At 39.2% G+C, this 22500-nt stretch overlaps 1 protein-coding gene across 2 annotated transcripts in view; it reads left to right on the top strand.

The window, feature by feature from the left end:
• LOC137976729 (uncharacterized) overlaps positions 1–21899 on the top strand; it is a 22876-nt gene extending 977 nt beyond the window's left edge. Inside the window, exons 1-15 of one of the 2 annotated variants that reach the window (XM_068824081.1) lie at positions 875–1073; positions 5091–5215; positions 6268–6333; positions 7029–7086; positions 7844–7921; positions 8933–9033; positions 9469–9565; positions 10239–10313; positions 10991–11080; positions 11636–11693; positions 12112–12230; positions 17197–17277; positions 18271–18317; positions 20789–20856; positions 21153–21899. In XM_068824081.1, the coding sequence (XP_068680182.1) occupies positions 990–1073; positions 5091–5215; positions 6268–6333; positions 7029–7086; positions 7844–7921; positions 8933–9033; positions 9469–9565; positions 10239–10313; positions 10991–11080; positions 11636–11693; positions 12112–12230; positions 17197–17277; positions 18271–18317; positions 20789–20856; positions 21153–21370 (1365 nt within the window). In that variant the 5' untranslated portion in view covers positions 875–989 and the 3' untranslated portion in view covers positions 21371–21899. Of the gene's footprint in view, positions 1–874; positions 1074–5090; positions 5216–6267; positions 6334–7028; positions 7087–7843; positions 7922–8932; positions 9034–9468; positions 9566–10238; positions 10314–10990; positions 11081–11635; positions 11694–12111; positions 12231–17196; positions 17278–18270; positions 18318–20788; positions 20857–21152 lie in introns of those variants that run through there. The other variant, XM_068824086.1, reaches the window with a different exon arrangement.
• The last annotated feature ends 601 nt before the right edge of the window (positions 21900–22500 follow it).

Here is a 22500-nt window from a genome sequence, read left to right on the forward strand (position 1 = left end):
GATTAAAATGTGGCGAAAGCTAAAATGTGATACAATATGTAAAAAAGTGTTAAAAATATATACAGTGGAAAAGAATAAAAGAATAAAATAATCGTAGCAAGAATTGTTCTAAACAAGTATAATTTGGAAAATTTAGAAAACTTACTCACTTGAAAATGTCGAAACGTCGTGACTTCTTAGCCCTAGTTTTTATTTCAAAGTCGATTTCTAAGAAACTACTTAATAAGCAGAAGGAACACAATAACTTGCAAACGTTCTGCAAATCCCTACCTCCTTCCAGTTCCCGCACAAAATTAGCGAAGACCACTTTTCGCTCTAATGAGGCTCACTGACATGACCTTGAGTAAACTTGTTAGCAGCTTTACCGTCGCGTGTCAGGGCCCATCGGTGTTGTTTATTTCTCATGAATGAGCGCAAATACCGGCCGTTTTAATTACTCAATTATTACTAGATATGACATTCTTTTGTTTATAACATTACTTCAATGGTACTTCGGTTGTAGCCCATATTGAGCTGCTAAGCTATAAAAGGTGAAGACAAACGTTCTTTCTACAGACATGTTAAATACCTGTCGTTTTATGTTTGCGCATTCATGTTTGCGCCTCTTCTTTCTCCGTGATATGACGAGAACGGACCAAGAGTTAAGACGAATTTTAACATTTTGAGCAACGGTACTACATATGTAAGATCTCCTACATTGTAACAACACAAACGATGGAGTGTTCTCTAATCGAAACATGGTTGGTGAAAATAAATTGTAACAGGTTTAATATATTTATGGCGGACCACGTGGACATGAAAGGAAAAGGTCATAATAAGCCAAACATTCCTTCGTGGCTTTGGTGCGCACTTAGCTAATAAGTCATGTGATACTGAGAAAACTATGATATATAAAGTGGCTATTTTGTTTAAAGTCGTAAGCATTGGCAGTGTGGTACAGAAGGAAATAATTTGCGCAGAAGCAAATAACAATTCTTTGAGCCTTCACGATGTCAACAAACCGAAAATTCACTTGGAAAGAGCTCGCTTCCTTGAATCAGGAGCACAATGCGCATGTGGCCGTTCGTGGAAAGGTAAAAATGATCTTTAAATGTGTAAGTACTGAAAAAAATCATGTCAAGGTCGCCGGCACTGTATGGCTATCTGATTTCAGACTGACTGGAAATAATCACAGGTTATGAGAAAGTGGAAAAACAATTGATATTTAGAATGGTACTGAAATAAGTGAGATCAGAAGCTCATGACCTACTAGAAGCGTTTAATTCTGGTTCAGAGCTAGGGTTTTATGACTTTAAAATTTTCTTTATTTCGATAAAACGTAGCTTGTGCACTTTCCCGCGCGTGCAGCTTCGATCGTATTTTTGTCCATATTTGGGGATAAAGTTGGTGTCGTAAAATCCCCGGCTTTGTTCCAAGGAAAAGAGTTGCAAGTTACACGCTTCAAGGTCATTTGCTTCTGGTGAGTTGCATTCTTGTAGAAAATGGGACACGTAATTTGCAAATAACCTTTGAAGTTTTCTTAAAAAGTAGTAAGGTACTTAAGGTCGAATGAAAAGAAACTCACAAAAAGGGTATTTTACTAAACTTCCGAGCCCTGGCAATTGTAATTGCAATCCAACGACACTCTTAATGTGCAAACGCTGCCTAAATGCTTTGGAAATTGCTCCGTTACGAGCAAGGCAAACTGAGAAACTGTTTACATATACATTGTGTCGGTGACCTTTTCTATAGTGCTCCAGGTCCAAACGCGGTTGCAAAACCGTCTTTAAATTTTAACTTGGACGTTTTTTTCCCAGGCCGTTGTGGAAAGCAAAAAAAGAAAAGACTTGACTGCACACGTGGCCTCTAAAATCTCAAAGAAAATCCTGTCATTTATGCTTGCCAACGCAAATGCCAGGTACTTGAATGAAAAATGCTGGTCTAGCTTGGCTCTTTTTAGTTGTAACTGTAAAACACATGATGAAACGGCAAAAATGTCCCCCTGTCTGGAAAACATGTGACCCTTGCTGTTACTTTTACGCAATTTCAGTTGGAAATGATTATCCAAGGACGTTTACGAAAGAAATTACTAACTGAAAGAATTCGCTGACAAGCTTATTCTCTTTCATACTGCTTTACTGCGTCCTTGCAATCCACGTGTCATGATGCTTCCCAGCATCCCACCGTTTTAAGCACGTGAAGATCATTTGACTTCCACATCTTTACCTTTTTGTAACGCAATGGAGATCTGACTCACAATAAACGATTTGCGTTGCACATGCAATTGTTTTTAACGTTCATATTGTAGAAAGATTACAACTATAACACTCGTTCTTCAGTTACTGGTCCTTTCACTCCATTTTCGCAACAGCTGTCGCAATTGTACAACTCTGCTACTAACTAACTTACAACAGCCTTTTCATGCCAACCAAGGCCGACCTGTCAAACTTGTCATCAATCCGGCATGCATCAAGTAATACCCACAAGCCAAATATGAGAGAACAACCCTCTTTGAATCAACAATTACACCATGTCAATCTAAAACTATCTTTTTAATTCCCACACTTTCACGCTATACTTCATTACGTTGTTACTATTCTCACACCAGCATTCTCTATTTACTATTAATTCAGCTTCCATTCCTTTGTATTCTGACTAACTGAGGATGGCTGAAGTTTCGGTCGAAACATGTATTATAAACTCAAATTTCAACATTCCCCTTTAAAAGGCGAGTTTCCGCGGTATGTAACAATGTCCTTTTCACACCAAAGTCATAATAGAAGAAAACGTTTCTCACAGATGTTACGGTGGACTCGGAAGTGCAACCAATACCAAAATATAAACTTAAACACTTATTTTTCACTTTTATAACAACGAACACTGAAACAACAACTCACAGGTGTTAAAAAAAGGAATAACTACAAGCCAATTCTACTTTTGTTCATTTTAATCACAGCCGAATCTTGACGACAGAGCTATTATTGAGCATGGAGGCCTTCCTCCGTAGCAACTGAACAGCGCTGTAGGTAAACTTTTCATGAACCTCAAAATTAATCATGACTTAAAACAGTCGTAAAATTATTAACGTTTATTAACATTTGATTTTATGCTTCTCCCCGGTAAGAAGAGAACTCATGGAAAACGAAAATCGAAGACCGACCACCCAAAAAAGGAAAACCCCCAGAAAATATAATTCCCGTTGTTTACAATGGGCCATTTAAGTCATTTCTGGTGAGTTATTGCAAGTTTAGACATACCATACTACGCTAGTCTGAAGAATTATGCGTGTAATGTACAAAGTTACGATTCAAGGAAAAGCGAACGTTTCGACTCTCGTGCTGGAGTCTCCTCCATTACCTGAGATCTAAGGTTGAAACAAGAGTTCTTTTCTGTTTACTCATTAGTGTCCTTTCCGTTCAATGAGATGTAAATATGTTTTTGACCGCCGTCGTCATGGTTTATTTAAGATGCATGGCAGAGATGATGTGCCAAGCTTTCAACCTCTTCCCCTGATCATGCCGGGAGCTCGTGCTCAGTATGACGGCTTATGTCACCTATTCCCAGGGATAAGTCGATAATAAAGTCCCTATGTGTCACTTGTTGAAGTTTTCTAATGCACGCGGCAAAAGATTATTCCCTCTTGAGTATCTCAGTTTCAAAGCTGTGCAAACGACAACTTTGGATGCTTAAGAGTTTTTTCGACGTTTACAGCAAATTTAAAGTATACACATGACCTCGGTATAGAGAGAAGAAAATGTACAAGCGACTCGAAACCGGTAGATTGGAAAAGATAAGGTTTTTGGAAGAAGAACGGAAATAATGTACTACTGGTGTGTCCAAGCAAAAACCAAGCTGTGAGACATCATTGAACACAACTGCATAACAAATTTGCCTGAATCTGTCGAAGACACACTGCAATTTTCTCTTTCTTCAGTTGAAAACAAGTAGATGTATAGTATTTGATTAGATTTGCTTTTGTGGAGTCTATCACTTTTAATTTAATTGGCCGAAGGGGCATATGTTGAGAGGAATAATTATGTTCTTTTGTTTGGCACTCCTCTATTAATACCAGCGCCGCCACCAGCTTTTCCATCAGCAATGATTGTAGTTAGATTTCTAGCAGTCCCTTTCTAGAGATAGTCGCGAGAGCGCGCAAAATAGCTGAGAGCGCACAGCGCGGCGAGACTGGAGCGAGGAGAAAAAAACGAGAAGAGACTGGCACCCCTGCGCTCGTTCGCTCCAGTTTTCCGCTTTCTCTCAGCTATTTCGCGCGCCCTCCCTCGCGACTAGTCTCTTCTCGTTTTTTTCTCCTCGCTCCAGTCTCGCCGCGCTGTGCGCTCTCGGCTATTTCGCGCGCTCTCGCGACTATCTCTAGAAAGGGATTGCTAGCAGTCTAGATCGTAGTTGACAGTAGCAATAGTGGGGGTTTTGTACAGTATTCCTTTGAAAGAACACCAGAAACCGAGCCTAACGAGAAATAATGCCAGAGGGCACACAAAGCTGAGGTTTCCTTCCTTTTCCTCGAACCCGTGAAGTATCGGATCATTTTTGTGGACAGTTGGCTCTTTACATTCCAAGAACAAAGATGCCAAGATAATTATAGGGAGAAATCATTACTTCTTATTTCAGTTAGCAATAAAGTTCATTCATCTATACTCTGCTCATCAGATATAAACAATAGTTTTTCTTCAGTATTTATTTCCTATATTGAAAGACCTGCGCTCTTTTTTTTCTGTATGATTTCTCTCTTCTTTTGGACTTTATTAACCACTCTTGTCCCATGCAATTCGTCCATTTACACATGACATGCACATTTCGTCCAAAATATCTTCTTTTGTTGGAGATTGGGATCACCCGTACTGCTCTTGGAAAATGGGGCAAAATCAGTAAATTTCCTTCCAGAATTTAATTAAGGAAATTAAAATGTACAATGGAAATTAAAGCAAAAAGAGAAATTGAAATTTGAGACCCCTGGGAGTCTTGCAGTTAGCCCCTCTTCAGCTCCCGATACTTGATTCCGTGCCCCCCCTCCCCCCCCCGATCTTTAGGAACGGAGAATCCCTGAATCCCTGAATCCAGTCATTTTTGTTGCATTTGTTTGGTTGTGTCAGGTTTATGATATCAGCAAATTTATCAGCAAACACCCTGGAGGAAGCGACATTTTACACATGGCAGCAGGAAAGGATATCACAATTCCCTTCGAGTGCTACCATACATTCAGCAGTTTGGCTCCCAAGTGAGTTAGGGACGGAGGAGGGAGAGAGGGGGAGGGGGGCAGGGGGGCTTAATCTGCAATAACCAGGAGTTCATTACCCAGGAGTAAGAATCTAGTATCAGGTTTGTCCCCATCAGCGTCTGGAAAATGTCTATTTTTAAACCAAGTTTTGCGGGAAAAGCAATAGACCAAATGTTGTACCCAATTCAAATCTCCCGGGGTTAAGGTTCTTTATGTATGATTTGCTACTTGCATTACAATGTAGCATATATATTTCAATGAAATGAAATACCTGAGACAAAACGTTTTATTTTCAAAGGGTTTGAATTGGGTACAACATTGAATTAGCCGATTTGGTCTGTTGTTTATTTCCCCGCTAACACTTTTCTGACGCTGATGGTGGTGACCAATGGCCAATTTGGGTTAATGTTACTCCTGGGTGATGGACCCTAGAAATAATCTAGTACCCATGAGCCCTTTTTAGATCCGCATGAAAAGCCTCCCATCATAGTTAATATATGGACATGGTTATGAAACTCGACATGTTTACAAACCATACCCTTTTTTCTAAAATTTAAAGTTTCGATAAATTTAATCAAAACTGAGTTGTGAACCGAGGAGTGCGACAGTACTGCTCTCGCTTTCGGGGTTTCATAACCAGGCCATCTACATGAACTCTCTTTTGTTGGTTTCGGTTTAAAGGAAACATCCTCCTTTGCTGATCATGTAAATAAGAGGCATTAGGGTATAAAGCGCCAAAGATGAGAATATTGTTTTAGTTTCACTATCCATCAATCAATCAGTCTTTATTGGTTATAGACGAACTTCTTTTGGATATGCGAAGTCCTGCGGCGCGTTAACAGCAAAATTTCGAATTGAAAATTTGTTTGGGTGTGCATGAGAGGAGGTGAGGAGGTTTAGACAAGGAGAAGAAATTTGACGAAGAAAAACTATTTGAGGTTGAGGGCACTTTTTATACATAACTCACTGATCTATCATGAGGTGCAAACCGGAAAAAATCAGTTTTACTAAGAAGATGATCGACATTTTAAATTGCATTTTCCCTTTAACAGAACATTGGAGAACTATTATGTTGGAGATCTGGTTTCTAGCAGAAAACCAACTTTTCAAGAACCTGGGTAAGCTAACTGTTTTTTCCATTTATGAAATAATTCAAAGCCGACAATAAGGACTGGATTTTGTTGATTCCAAGGACTTGAGGAAAGGAAGACAGGGAGAGAAACGTATAAGGGAAGGATTTGCAAATTTCATGAAAGTTATTTTTAGAAACTGGAGTCGATTTACTTTAACATATGCGTACGCAACTGCATCACGTCAGTCACGCCTCAGACTAGCGGAACGCTATGTTTTAAATTTATCCCTGAAGGTCGAGTGTGCCGACCTCTGCCCACGCGAAAATGATACTTCTGCCACTTTTATTTTTTTCATTTCAAAGTGATTTGGAAATTTACATATCCCAAGGACCAGACTTGGCGATTTATCTTGCTTGAAGTCAAAATTTGCTCGATTCAGAGGCTTTCATCTCAGAATAAACCGCGAGATGTTTTTCAGTTTATTTGGAAATATTGACAATTCTCATACAATTAATTTTTTTTCAACATTCACTTGATTGTCATGGCTATTTTGATTGGCTGGATACCTTGTAATATAATTATCTTAATCTAGACTTGTTTCAAGATCCTGTTCGAACTCAGTAAATCTTTATTTAAATAATTTCCAGTCGAAGGAGAGGACTGCAGTTAATTTACTAATGCTCTTAATTGATCCAAATATCTTCTACAAATGTACGTGCTGTTGGTCCTTGTTATTTTAGGCCATTCTATAATACATTACGTGATAGAGTGCAGAAATACTTCGAAGAAACAAAGCAGGTAAGTTGTGACTTTCTACAAAACGCTTAAAAGTATTGGAATGGCAGGCGTTGGGCGACATTACCGACTTTTGGATTAAGAGTCTGCTATATTATCAATAAGTAATATTACTCTAATTAATGCTGTCCAATTTGAAAATAATGGGACGAAAAAAAATCCTGAGGACCATTTTGTTTAGTCCAGTTGATTTCCAATCGGACAGTCATAGAGTCCTCTTACCTATAAATTATAAAGCTGCTGAGGAAGCTATGTAACTAACCAACCAATAAGCTTTCAGCACTTTTGACTTTTTTAGATAGATAACGATATAAAGTTTCTGCTTTTCGGTTGTAAATGCAAGCTGTAAGTAGCAGAAAAACAAAGCGATTTACATGATAAAAATAGTGAGGTGTATATCCAATGAAACCAACTGGCAGCCTCGCTGTCGGTCACTGAGCCAACAATTATAACACGGCGTATTGAGATCGTTTATGTCGGTCTTTTATCCTCTCTTGTTGGGAGCAACACACAGAATAAATAAATGTACTCTTTAAATTTTTAACATGACTGATGCAAAGCTAGCGAAGCGCCACCTATTCTGGCAAATTAAAAGTACCTGAAGAGATAACATTGCTTTGTAAACTCGATGGCTGCGAAGTAATCAGGGCCTTAACAAGCTTTGCGCACATTAAAGAAATTGAAAGAGATGTCGCTGTATGATTCCAATGTAGTTCGTCATCAGCATTCTCTTTGAAGTCTTTTGTGTGTCTTCTAACAGGATTCTAAGAATTCCCCATGGATATGGCTCAGAGTGATCACTGCACCAACAATTATGATACTCATGTGGTTTGCTCAGGTCAGTTGAAAAGCCATGTTTTAGATATTTGCTCTTTGCCTGAAGTCCACAACTAAGAAGTCTTGATCTGCCGGGTGGAATGCGGCCCATCAGTGTATTTAAACCCCGGCTACACGCTGTATCAGTGTTAGAAGAAAACGCGTCCCAAGACTGTTATCAGAAAGGATACGCATGTAACGTTGTTGGAAACACGTCTTTCCACGTCCTTTAAGCTTCTTTTGCTTCGGTTGTGGTTCTGGCTTCAACAGTTTCCACCTCCGCCATTCTTGGATTGTTCATAGTTCTCGGATTGGAGACTGTGTCCTAACTGTGATTGGCTACCAATAGACCTCTTTCATAATGGCGGCCAAATAAATTATTCTTTTGTTTTAATGCTAATAAGCCCTACTAACCTCGCTACAACGAGCAAATTTCAAAAGATATAATTTGTTTTAAAACGAGGGCAGTGGGTCTAATTAACATAAATACAAAAGAATGTAAAGTTGGTCGCCATTTATGAAAGTGGTCTATTCAACATGCATTTGTTGTATGTTGGAGAAAATGTTTGATCGAAATCAAAACATTCTTCCAACAGTACAAGAAATGTTGAACAAACGTCATCAAGCTGCATGTTACACGTTCTAACATCGTTGATCCAACAAACGTTTTATAACAATGTTTGAATGTGTAGCTGGGACTTAAGGACGGCCAATGCTAGATTTTTGCGGGAAACAAACGTGGTAGTGTTGTGTTCCTTTGTATCATGACCATGATTTTGCATGAAGCACGTGCAATCCTCGTCAGTGCAGCTACTTGGTTGCAGACCAATCAGAGGCGGTGTGGTAATCAAAACCAATCTGATTGGCCATAACTTGGAGGGACCCGTATTCTTAATTTTGATATTATACAGTAAACCGATTGGCCAAGGCCAAATGAGAGAGATCGACACTTTTGGATTATGAGCTTCTGCTCTTTGCGCCTCTTGCGTAAATTTTCACATGTCATGTGCTCTCTTGATATTCACGTCCGCAGATGTTCTGGCTTTCCCACAGTTTTGTCCTCTGCGCTGTTGCAGCATCTGTTATGGGGTTGTGCCAGTCAATGATATCTTTGCTCAATTTTCACGATGCAAGGTTGGTAATAGTGTGTTATTGATTTCTAGCAGTGTACGCCACAGCCCATGATTAATATTCCAGTATATTTTGCACAGTTTGGACACACAGCCTGCCAAAATGTTAAGGCAAATAAACCTTCATCACGTTTGGTGTGGAGTTTTCATGATTGCCTTGATCCTGTTCTGTGACATAATTTGCGGACGGAATCTTATGGAAAAACAGCCTAACTTTTCCACGAATGAAGTGCCAGATAAAACAGCAAACGACACTGAACAAACAGATATAAGACATACAACGAAGATAACAAACCTACGCTAACACAACTGATTTATTGTCATGCAAACGCTTTACAAGACTGAAAAAACTGATTATACATATATACGGTATAAAAACACTCTTAATCAACTTCCGTTGATATCTTGAGTAAGATGCTTAATTTTATTTTTATTTCAGTCATTTTTCTATTACAAGAAGCCCCCTTGTATGGAGAACGATTTGTCACTTGGAGGATTTCTTAAATGGAATTTCCTACTATGTTTGGATGCATAAGGTTTACTACAATACCAGTCAAATAATATGTATATGTAGAGAGGGAGAGCAAACCGGTGCTTGTTAAACAAGACAAAACAAAAAAAAAACAAAATAAATAAGTAAGTTAGTAAAGAAAGAAAGAGAGATATATCGCAAAAAGCATGGACGACGGAGCGAATAATGACCGGCTGCGATTGGATACGTTTGGCCCTTTTTCTTTAAGGACCTCAAAGCTTGAAGTCTGTTTCACTGTATCGCTTTTATCACAAGATCTTCTGCTGAACATGAAACCAGCTTTTATTTACAACGAGAAAAAAATTAAAGTGTTCAAAGATATTCGGATTTCCTTTAATCCCCGGATGCCAGAGATTGAATGCCATTCATGCACTTTATTTGTCATTTTTTTGATAATATCAACGTAGTCTTGTGAGCAGTGTAGTCGCAAAAATGCCTTCCAGTAGTCAGTCCTAGATTATCCCTGGGAGAGGAGGAGTAATCTCGAGGCACATGACATGTTTACCTGTTAGTCCGTGCAATCGCCTTAAGAATAAATTCTTGAAAAAACATTCAACTTTTTCTTGGTAAGTCCTTGATCTTTCTTCCTAAAATTCTTTGTGAACAATGTACACATGCAGTGTCCCGCAACCCCGCTATAGATAATTGTTTCTTTTTTTTTCCCGCTCTATATATAGCACATATTTAGCCATCATCCTTACACCAATGTTGATGGTTTTGATCCTGATATAGATATCATGACATCAAATCCTGTAAGTATTGAAAACATTTTTTTTATTGCTGTCTAGCAACAACCCACTCACGGCTTTGCCATACAACAAAAGGGGAATGTGAGGAAAAATAGCGAATAGCCCGAATTTGACCCTCGTACAACGACGAGTTTTTGCAATCTATCATTAGCTCTGAGTCATACTGCGTGGTTATTATGTTCATGCACGGACGACACCTTGGTCAGTTTTCGAGAAAATGGACCGAGTGGTCATGGGAACAAGAGATAAAAATAACCATCGCAGCATAGGCCTAATCTAAAAATAACTTTTAGGTCGGGGCACTGGGATTCGCTCTTTTACGTCATGCTCTCTTGAGGACACTTATTGACAGTTTCCATTTGGACCCGTCCCCAGAGCCCCTGTTGTTTGTATGGGCACAAGGTTAAAAGAAGGGAATAGCTTATCAAATTTGTTCATTAGTGTTGCTTTTGATTGGAACGTAACCGAGTCAATTCCATCAATTCCACTGCGCGTACGTTACGCCCTACTTCTAGTTTTCAGATTTGAAAACTTAACTACTTCTTGTACGATTTCGCTTTCGCCAAGCGGTACGGTTCGGGTGAAATCGCAGGAGATGAAACCAGCTTAATCAATTTCTATGTTAAGGTGAATTCACCCTATATATTTTAATGCTTTGCCTTTTAAAAATTCCCTTTCAGACGACAGATATAAGGCGTATTAAAAAGAGTCAAATATGGATGCCTCGTTTCTTCTATCAACATATCTTCGCTCCCTCGGTGTATTTCATGGTAGGCAGACTGAAGGTCGACTGAGTGTCATCTTGAAGCATATCGCATGAGTGCTTGCAATTTTGCCTGAATGAGAGGAGGCAGCTGCGAGCACGGTCCGTGCGGACATATATGTACCGGCCAGATCGACAATTGTACAACCTCGTTCCCAGGGCGGAGAAAAGCCCTGGGAACGAGGTTGACAATTGTAGGCACACCACGAACCCCGAACCCGGCCGGTAGAGCAACTCGTGTTTTGTTAAGTTGCATAATTAATGCAAAAAAGTTAGGGTGAATGGAACCGTTTTTATCGCAAATTCGTCAACTATGTAACTTTTGAATTTTAGTTCAGTGCCAGCACAATAATTTTAATGCGCATTTTCAATTGTATCAGTCGCAATGTCGTGCCCAGCTAACATGTGTAAATAACTTAACCGTATTCCGAACTCAATGAAGTCTATTTCTGTTAAGCATTGAAGTTGATAGTTTCAGTAGAATTGCATTGTCCGTTTTTTTTTTTTTTCAAACAATTTGAGTATTAGCCCTTAAAATGAATGCTTGGTTTTTTACTGACAGGTAAATTGGATTCTCAGAGTTGAAGATCTTGGCATCTTTCTCATTTACAAGGAGACGAGTGAGTTTTAGATGGCACGCAACGATTTTTATTTTGGTCTCACCGTTTGCCGGCTTTCTTCCATATTTGTTAATTCCCTCTTTAAAAAATCGATTAAAGTACACGTTGGATACAACAAAGTCGGCGTGCATAACCAGACACTGAAAAACAAAGTGCAAGCGTAAATGCAACAACCAAAGTTTGATACTTTTAAGACTTTTGACAGAGAGCATTATGTCAGTGTTTAACAATACAGTACTGCATAAAAATTAACGTAAAATAAATTACATTACGTAAAGTTTCTCAAATCCAGTAAATTTAAACTGAAGGCACATCAGTACAAGTACATGAAGGACTTAGCTTATGATCTTCTCCTGATATCGATCACCACATTTCATGTTACATGTAGACTACTTTTCGGATTCTATTTTCGTCCTAGGTACAACTCGGCTAAATCCACCATCCAAATTCCACTGGACTCTCTTTGTTCTTGGCAAGCTCTTCTTCGTTCTTTACCAAATAGTAATTCCTGCCCTAATTCTCGGACCTTGGAAAATGGTAAGTACTCCTGGTAAAGAGCTTTCGCCCGGGGACATTACTTAACTTCAATTTCGTTGATGTTACCCACATTTGTTACCTCACTTTTGTTTGTTACCTCATACAAAGGTGTGCATATTTTTATTGCTGCTTGTTCAAAAAAAGCGTAAATAACGTTTCACCCTTCGTGATTTGCCACACCTTTGTTTATAATTTTACAAGTTTTGTGACATAGTACAATTGCCAACTTCTATGTCTTTGTAAGAAAAAGCTTATCATCCGCGCCTTGCATACGGAACCCGCGCCCGCAGTGCGTGCGGAGGTCAAAACTGTGCTATCCTGTCAATCATTTGCCCTTTCGCTGAAAACGGTGCATCTCTGTGCGTAAATGACGTTGTTGTCGATCTACCCTACGAAAGGACGCCACCAAAGTCTTTTTTCGCGAAGTTAACAAAAATAATCAATCAATCAATCAATCAATCAATCATTTATTTTAACACGTTACGTCAAAGAGCTACAAAACTCGTTCAAAATACGAACGTGTATAAATAAAATCTATAATAATTACAGCCATATAATATAATTCAATTTTAAAAACAATAAAAAGCCACATACTAAAAACGTGACTTGGAAAACTCTAAAACTCGTTCTAAAAGCAGTTAAAAGCTACAATTGCACACTATAAGACACGTTCTAAAAAACTGCAATCGTGCAATTTACTTCTGAAGTCACTAGCATCACTTGAAAGACGCACATGAGAAGGCAAACTGTTCAATAACTTAGTTAATGAATAAGTGACAGAATTCTTCTTAAATTTACAATTAAATTTAGGAAATTCCAAATTCAAGTCCTCGCCTCTTACCCTATACGGTGCATGCCTGTATTTAAAAAGGCTAGCAATATATGTAGGACCCGTACCATTTAGACATTTAAAAAGAAGTATTAAAGCCTGATGTAAGCGCCTACAATATAAAGATGTCATGCTAGCCGCAGTGAGCAGTTCGTCGTATGACATTGACTTGTTGTGCCCGATTAATGTTCTCAAAATATAACAGTTGCCATCTTCGAGACGGGTTGCGTTGACCTGTACCTATGCCTACAAACAAAGGACCACAGTATTCGAGATGAGGTAATGTAAATGCTTTATACAGTTTTATCATTGCATCATGAGAAAGGAAACGCCTTATTCTTCTCAGAGCAGAAGCCTTGGCATAGGCTTTCTTTAGTTGATCTGATATGTGTTCTTTATAGGATAGGTCCTTGTCTAGAGTTACTCCAAGAATCTTAATAGATCGGAGAAATTCTATTTGAGAATTATTAAAAAATAAAGAATAATGATAGGCACAGGGTCCGACAGATAATGCTTGAGTCTTAGCACAGTTCACTGTTAAATAGTTGGACTCAAACCACGACGAAAGAGCCTGGAGATCCTTGTTGAAGGAAAATTCTAGAATGGTGGGAGATACATCTGACAGGTAGGCAGTCGTGTCGTCAGCGTACAGCCGCAATGAGACATTAGGAACACAAAAATTCAAATCATTAATGAATATGTTGAACAACAACGGACCCAATAGTGAACCTTGAGGAACGCCAGATTTAACTGTTTTGAAGTCAGAGCATACGCCATCTAATCTGACACATTGTTGACGACCTAGCAGGTAGGTGGACATCAGTTCCAAGGCACGTGTAGAAAAGTCATAGGCCTTCGACTTCGCGAGCAGAAGGCTATGGTCTATGGCGTCAAACGCTTTGCTCAAGTCCACAGCGACCGCCGCTACAGCTTCCTTGTTATCAATACTGTTACTCCAATCTTCTGTCATTTTTAGCAATGCAGTGCAGCAAGAGTGAGATTTCATAAATTTGTTTGAAGACAAAACTTTATGAAATGCATTCCAAGTTTGGTCGTAAATGACTTTCTCAAACACTTTAGATAGCGAAGTTAATATTGAGACAGGCGGTAGTTTGCTTTGTCTGTGTCAACTCCCCGTTTAAAGACAGGAGTAAGGCGCGCTTGCTTCCATTCAGACGGCAATGAACGATTCAGGATACAGAAGTTGATCAAATTAGTCACCTTTTCGGCAAGTACTGGGGATCCCAAACGCAAGATTCGTGGTGAAATGCCGTCTACCCCAACTGCCTTTCTCGGATTAAGGTGATCTAAAATGTTACAGATATATGAAGTAATGACTGGGGAGTAATTAAACTCGCTTGAGAAACGAACATTGCTTATTGCCCTTATACTCGGATAGTCAGTGTAGTCAGTGTCAGATCTATGCCCTAGCTGGATAATATTGCCAAAGTAATCACTAAAGACTTCGGCCACACGACCAGAGTCGGAAACAACGCCACTGTCCTCAACGAGGATGACGCCTTGTATGTTTTTACCTGAACTAGTTGGAAAAAGGGGCTTCATTTTCCTCCAAAATTCGCCCGGATGTTTAGCACTCAAGGAGGTGTCACAGAAGAACCTTTTCACAGCATTGCGTTTTAGCGACGTAACTTTGTTACGTTGCCGCTTATAGTCATCCCAAGAAGTAGATGTAGGATTCCGCTTGTGGCGCTTGAATAATTTATTTCGGTGCGAAATTTCACGCAGCAGATCACTGAGGTGATATCCATGGTAACTGGTCGCCTCGAATCCACTTTTTCTTTAGGGGCAAGTGCTGGTCAAGAACATCTTTGAAAAGTGGTCGCCAATGAGCCCATACATCATCGGCATTGTCGAATGTGTAGGCCGAAGACCATGGGACCCTTTTTAAGTCAGCCAAAAAGTCAGGCAATTTAAAATTCTTCATACTCCTAAACTCGATCAAGCGCGGCTTTGGCCTTGAATTCTTATATTTTCGCACTGTAAAGATTAAGTCGTGATCACTCAGTCCAAGGTGTAAAGAGCCACTTGAAGCATAACGTTCCGCATGACTAGTTAACAAGACATCGATGAGACTTTTAGATGTTTTAGTTACTCTTGTCGGATTATCGATTCCGTTTGAGAGACAGAATCGATTACAAAAGTCAACCAGCCTTGTATCAGGAAAACGGCTTTCGTCTCTATTCTCATACATGTCCATATTGAAGTCTCCAAGTAAAAGCAGTTCCCTTCTGGTGTTATACATATTTTCGGCAGCTGTTGATAGGGAAGCGAGAAGGTCAGACTCCTTGCACTTAGTTGGACTTTTGTAACAACCACACACTATAAAGCGACTGTTATTGGAGCCCTTGACATCCAAACAAGTGGACTCAATATTGCTACTTTCAAGTTTTAAGCGTCGATATGCCGAGAGGTCATTCCTGATGTAGGCAAGCAGACCTCCAGCCCCCTTCTTACGATCTTTGCGAATGGTGCGAAATCCTGGGTGTGAAACCAAGTGCGGAGAGACAGTACTGTCAATCTTTGTTTCGGCTAGAAACAGAATATCAAACATATTTCTATTTAGCAACTCTTTGACCTCATCGATTTTGTTAACCACGCTGTTAATGTTTAAGTAACCGATCTTGATATTGAACTTATAGTAGCCACTTATGTTCGATTGGTACCAGTCCAAAGAGTCGCTATCGTTGTCTTCGAGATCGTCATACTGGCTTTTTCTCCTACTTCTATTTAGCTCTGTATCCAAATCAAAAGATGAATCAGATAGCGGCGGAAGTCCACATCGAGTGCAATTCCAAAGGTTAACATCTAACTTCAATTTTCCTGCTTCGCATTTGTAATGAAAAGATCCAGAACATAGATTGCATGTCAATTCCTTTTGGTTTAGCCGTATAGTTTTATTGCATGCTAAGCAACTCTTCTTGGCTGCAATATTTTGCACTGACTTTTTTCTTCCAGTTTTTGCATCATTAAGACCGGGATGTGTTTCAACGTCACCAGCAAGAACGAGACGATCTGTGACAACCGATTTGGAATAGTAAAGATGACTTAGTTTAGATCTTTTGATCTTCCCGTTGAGTTTTTCTCTTCTTTTACGCTTTGTAATTAATTGTGTCGAGGGTAGCAGGAATTCCTGGCTGATTTCCCATTCAGTGTCAAGCGAGGCCACAATATGAAGATTCCATAGTGCCTGATTCGAGCTTCCATAAAAGAATGAAGTGATAGGACTGATAAGTCTACCGTCATGGAACATTCCATTCTTATGTAAATCCCATCCAAATGAAGCAGACAGTGGATCATTAGACAAGAATTCAGCGCTATTGTTAAGGGCCCGGTCGAATACGATATCAAGATACGAAGTTACCGCCGATCGAGAACCAAAAACTCCATCTGTAGACATAAATAGTGACTCTGATGCAGTAAAAATTCGCCGAGTTATGTGTCCAAACTTTAGGGATGAGCCGACGTACATGTGGTTGGAATAAGTTCGCCCAAGGAACAGTAAAAAGGGCAAAAGCACAGAGACCAAAAAGGCGTGGCTGCTCATTATGAATTGCAATGCAATACAATTTTGATGTCTTCTTACACTTGATTCGAAAATATCATACTGAATTCGTCTGAAAATAGTTAGAAAAAGCACAGACCGATAACATCCAAAACACAACAGCTGTCGTTCGAATCGCCGCTCTCCGGCAACCGGGCCAGTTTTGGCGCCAAAGCTTGTTGACAAAAAAGTTGCCATAAAACCTTTTAAATGGTTTTCTGATCCTTTAATTGCGAACAAATGAAGTGACGTCGGATAGCACAGTTTTTCCGGCCCGTTCGCTGAATTGTGATTGGTCAATTTAAATTTCAGTAGCTCTCACCGTATGCACGGCGCCATTTTGTGAAAAACCCATAGTGAACAATAGATCAATTTGTTTCATATTTTAGTATTTGGAATTAGCCTTCCGCCACTCTACCTCTTACTGGGGACAATCACTTACGTTTTCAAATGATATATTGGGGCTCATCCGGCAACCTGTGAAGGGGCGACATGCTCCAGAGCCTTTAATGAATTCTTTGCCCCCAAAAGATATGCTTAAATTATAAAGTTTTATGAATCATTGGTTCTTTTAGGTTGCTCTGCATATGATCGGAGAAATGGCAGGAGGTTACTGGATATCATTTTTACTTCAGACTCCTCATGTTCTAAGCGAGGTAGGAAGCAACCAATAAACAATCGCGCCGATTTTTCTTAAGAATTTTGATAAATGGAATTTCTGGCGTTTTAAGTGAATAGGAAGATAAGCGATATAGCTTTGTGGCACTACTAAAGCACTGGATCGGGGGCTAGCCTAGCTAGTCGAAAAGCAATGTTGGTAAGATGAAGTACTATATAAGGGATCTCTATCACGTATGTGTTCATTCTAGACCAAAACCTTGATATTGAAATTTGTAAGTGGAATAATTGTTTGAGTATATACCACTCAAGTTGAATAATCAGCCGATTTAATCCATGCCATGAAATTTGCTCCTCGGTAAGCGAAGCAAAACGGGAAGCCATTTTAATAGTTTTTATCCTTTTGTTCAGAGGTGAATAGTACAGCTTTTCTTTTGGTCAGCACCAAGATCACGGACTCTTGCCATAACCGAAGCAGGAAGTCCGCGAATCACGGACTTCCGGCTCTTCTACGCATTCTCAGAAATTTGACCACTATACCGCTACCGCGACTGCGCGTATTTTTGGCTATGGCCAGAGTCCGTGTTCTCGGTGCTGACCAAAAGAAAAGCGGGCTCTGTGGACGAGAATGGTACTTGCTATCTACTTGCTATTCACTGACCTCTCAGCTAGCCAATCAGAATACGCGGAAAGCACTATTCACTCGTGTTGATTGCACTAAGTTAAGCCTTAATAGGGTAGTCCAATACGTGGGAAAGTATTTATTGTTCCTGATTTTCGTCCAATCCATTAATGTTTTTCGTACTTCGTTGGATAAACTGAACTCTAAAAGCCTGCTTTTAGCTAAGAATCCACCATTTCCGTTGATGGATTGAATTATCTGAGTTTTCTAAGTGGGCATCTAAATATGAGGGTTGCTTACAATACTTAATTCAGCGATAGTTCTCATTAATGTAGGGTTGAGGTTAAGGGAAAAAAAACCATATTAAGATAATCGAGAGGTATTGTTAAATTTTTCATTATTTTCTCAGGTTGAGTGGCCAATACCGGATAAAGATGGAAAGTTCCATCGTGAATGGTAAGTGATAAAATTCAGGCTTTAACTAGTATAGAAGTTCGTATTCACATCTTTCCTGTGTCAGACAATACAATAACGTGATATTTGATTGACCACTCCCCATAGGGGGGTTTTCAGGGCCAATGAAACACAATTAACTAAACGACAGAACACAACAACAACAACAACTGGTAGGAATCTTCGAATTGGCCGGAAGCAAACCAGTTGGCTATTTACAAGTGCAGCTGAGAAGTTGAACCAGTTACTACCAGGATCAAATTCAACGAGTGGCCTGAACGGGTCTTGAACCCGGGATTTTCGGCCCTTTCAAGGCAAGTGCCCTAACCACTGGGCCGCAATGTCTCCATGTCTTCAATCCAAGCTACAGCGTGTTAAAAATGCGGCGGCAAGATTACTATACCATGCACATCGGTATTGCCATATCACACCATTACTACGTGAATTACATTGGCCTCCAGTGATGTCCAGAATTGACAATAAGATTTTAATTATCACTTTTAAAGCAACCTATGGGACAGCTCCTAAGTATATATCGGATTTAGTAACTTTAAGACCCAATTCTAAATATAGTCTTTGATCTAATGACAAGTTTCTTCTATCGCCACCCATGATTAAGACCTCACCTACACCTGGCGATAGACCATTTATGGCAGCGGAATGCTTCCTTATGACGCCAGGATCACGTCGAACTTTAGTACTTTTAAACAGAAACTCAAAACTACACTTTTTATTCATGCGCACAAATAAAAGCTTTGATATATTTTATACACATACGTTAAGTTAATTAGTTTAATTTTATATGTAAATTTGGATTCGATTTTACTATTGTTATTATTCATTACTATTATATTCATTACTATTATATGTATTGTATTATATGAAGCTTACTATTACTATTATATGTAGCTCATGTGAGGCGCATTTGAAAATTGTATAGATGAATTTGCGTTATTATTATTATTATTATCATCATCATCATCATCATCATTATTATTATTATTATTATTAGTAGTAGTAGTAGTAGTAGTAGTAGTAGTAGTAGTAGTAGTAGTAGTAGTAGTAGTAGTAGTAGTAGTAGTAGTAGTAGTAGTAGTAGTAGTAGTAGTAGTAGTAGTAGTAGTAGTATTATTGATTCAGCACCGGCTTTTCCAAAAGTTGGATCTGGGTTATCTTCTTGGGGGCCTAAGGAAACCCAAATTTATCATGGCTTTCATCGCTCCAGAACCTTTCTCAGAATTCTTGCTGTGCCTAAGAGAGCGGTTTTTTGAATTATTTCTATAGAAGTGTTGGTGCCAATGCGCTTTAAGTTGCTTTCAAGCCTTCTTGGAACTGTTCCAAGTGCCCCAATTACTACTGGAAGCACCTGGGCTCGGACACTCCACATTTTCTGAATCTCTCTTGCTATGTCCTGGTATTTCTCTAGCTTTTCCTCTTCCTTGGCCTTTACAGGTGTGTCTTCTGAGACTGCTATGTCTACTACTTGGCATGTCTGTTCTTTCTCGATAATAATAATGACAATAATAATAATTGTAATATTATTATTATTATTATTATTATTATTATTATTATTATTATTATTATTATTATTATTATTATTATTAACTGACCAGCTGCTAAATGGCTTGACTGATCGGATGGCAGGGCAAGGGCAGCGCAGTCGCACGGCATGGGTTCAAGTCCCGTTCGAGACTGGATATCGTTCAGGCCTCCTTTGCAACTCACTTAAGTTGGTTTGATCTGCGATGACCATTCTCGCCTAGAGCTGCTATCGTTTTTTTTTTGGTATCATTATTCATGTTTTAACTTCACAACGTCGCATAACAGGAATATCAGTTTTTTTTCCATTTTTTTTCCGAACAGTGGCAGTGTGATTTCTATTTCCACTGTGATAGCCTTCGTTTTTTTCGTTTATTTGTTCAGGCTTGTGTATCGAATGTCCAAAGAATATTAAAGAAGTGGAAGCACGAAATAGATGTTGAATAACAAGAGAATATAAGATAAAAGAGCGAATTCCCCATTCCCGGGTTGGTGTTAGCGTGTGTCACCTTGCTTTTATTGCTCCCATATTTGGGCCTATTCCGATGAAATTTATTTGAATTCTATTATTAGTTCTATCATTCCATGTCATACTGGGTAGTTATTTCAGTGACGACACCTATTGGTCAATTGGTGTGAATGTGGATTGCGCGGTCATGGTAACAACAGATAAACATGGGCGCAATCCACAAATTTTCTTTCAAAGAGTACAGGAATTCGCTCTCTTTCCCCAAATTCTCTTGCTGGAAAATAAAATCTAACGTATGTTCTTGTGATCAAAGTAGTTACACACACAGACGTTACGTACAAATAACAAACTTTCCGTGTCTGACTTCTATTGGCCCTCATCAAAGCCGTCTCTCTAATTTTGCTTCCCCTGCCCAGTGTCTCAAATGCTGTGTTTACGTTTTGCTGAAGTAACGCTGTTATTTCAGGGCGGAGCATCAAATCGCGACAACTCAAGACTTTTCCACAGAGAACTCGATTTTATCATATTTCGCAGGTTAGTGATCGAGTTAAAAATAGAAATTGTATTGTATTGCCATCCAACATGGCCGCAGTGTCACTTGGGTGCAAACCAAGAATACACTGATATCACAGCATAAGCACTGATCACCCTTGGTTTAAAATTAGTTCAGCTACCTCAGATACATTTCTGTGCCATCCACGTTTTTTTTCCGAATGTCATTGGACGGTTTATATCTTGATTGCTACTGGTGAATCTCATGGGAGGGGCGAGAGAGGCAGAATTATTCTGATACGATTTTTCGCAGTTCAATTGCTGTTGTTTTTTCCCAGGTGGGACAAACCATCAAGTCGCTCATCACCTGTTTCCTGGGATAAATCAGATTTACTACCCAGATATAACTCCTATTGTGCGTGAAACTTGTAAGGAGTTTGGTATCAAGTATCATTGCGTAGAAACTCTTATGGATTCTTACCGCGGCCACGTTGCATATCTCAAGAAAATGGGACAAGAGAAAGCACAACTCGTTGACCTACAACATGAAGACTGATCAGTTCTGTATGAACGTGCTGGAAACAATCGCCTACTGCGCTAAGAGAAAAACGAAATAGAGCAGGGTTTTGTTTATTTTTCTATAATTGCAATGATCTTTTGCTTAGACAATCTTTTCTTATCTGTTGTTCAAATAGATAAATTTCGAGCGAACCGTAGTCTCTGTCAATACGGTTAGCATTAGCGCTAGCTTTTCTTTTAGTTTTGGGTTCTTCACTGTTTATTTTTGCTTGAGCTATGGAGTTAGATATCATGATTTTTATGCACGATGATGTTGAAGAAGTAGATGGGGTACGGGGACACCTTGTGACATTTATCCGTTCTTCCTGATTTCGCACCTCTGTTAAAAGCAATAATGCTAAAATCATTATCATTCGAATTATGTCTATTAATTTATTTTATTCCCTTGTTTGTAAAATATAATTATCGTGTTACGCAGCCCCTCTATATAGCGGACTGCGTATGAGTGTGAAATTAAAGTTACAAGTTACAAGGCACAAAGTTATCTTTGCTTGCCACCGTCAAAATATGGGTCGTTTGAGATCTTGTTTTGTCTCTCCTGGGGTTCGTTTCTCGAAAGTCCAGAAAATTTTCGAGCCTTTTTCGGATGTCATAATTCCCTCTGTATCTTAAGAACGGAGAGATTTTATGGCAATAAACGTCAGTATCATATTTTGCTTTTTGTTGTCTTGAAACGTGTTGAAAGACCAGCTCAGTTCTAAAACAAGCGGAAGCCCCTGGCCTCCTTGTTTCACCTAATCCGTTTTTGCTGTGACAACGCGCGACCGCGCGAAAGATGTGGTTACCTTAAGTTATAGTCAATTTTACTTCAGTAAGCATAAACGTGATCAAGAGAAAATGATAGAAAGTGAGAGATGGAGAGTGTACGGGCATTGGCCAGGATATCTGACTTTGACAAAAGTTCAGTATTTTTAGATTGAAAGTCCTGATTCCCAAGATGTCCGCGCGGAATTTATCTGGCCACTTCTAATGGCGGCTGCTAGATATTCAGTTATGTAGATTTACAGGAAATTGTAGAGTTTAACTAATTTTTCATCAACAAACATATCACGCGGGATAGTTTGGATTGACTCCCTCTCTTTCTCCTTAATTTTCTGATTGGTGTCA

Source organism: Montipora foliosa, chromosome 1, assembly GCF_036669935.1.
Source record: "Montipora foliosa isolate CH-2021 chromosome 1, ASM3666993v2, whole genome shotgun sequence".
NCBI lineage: Eukaryota > Metazoa > Cnidaria > Anthozoa > Scleractinia > Acroporidae > Montipora > Montipora foliosa.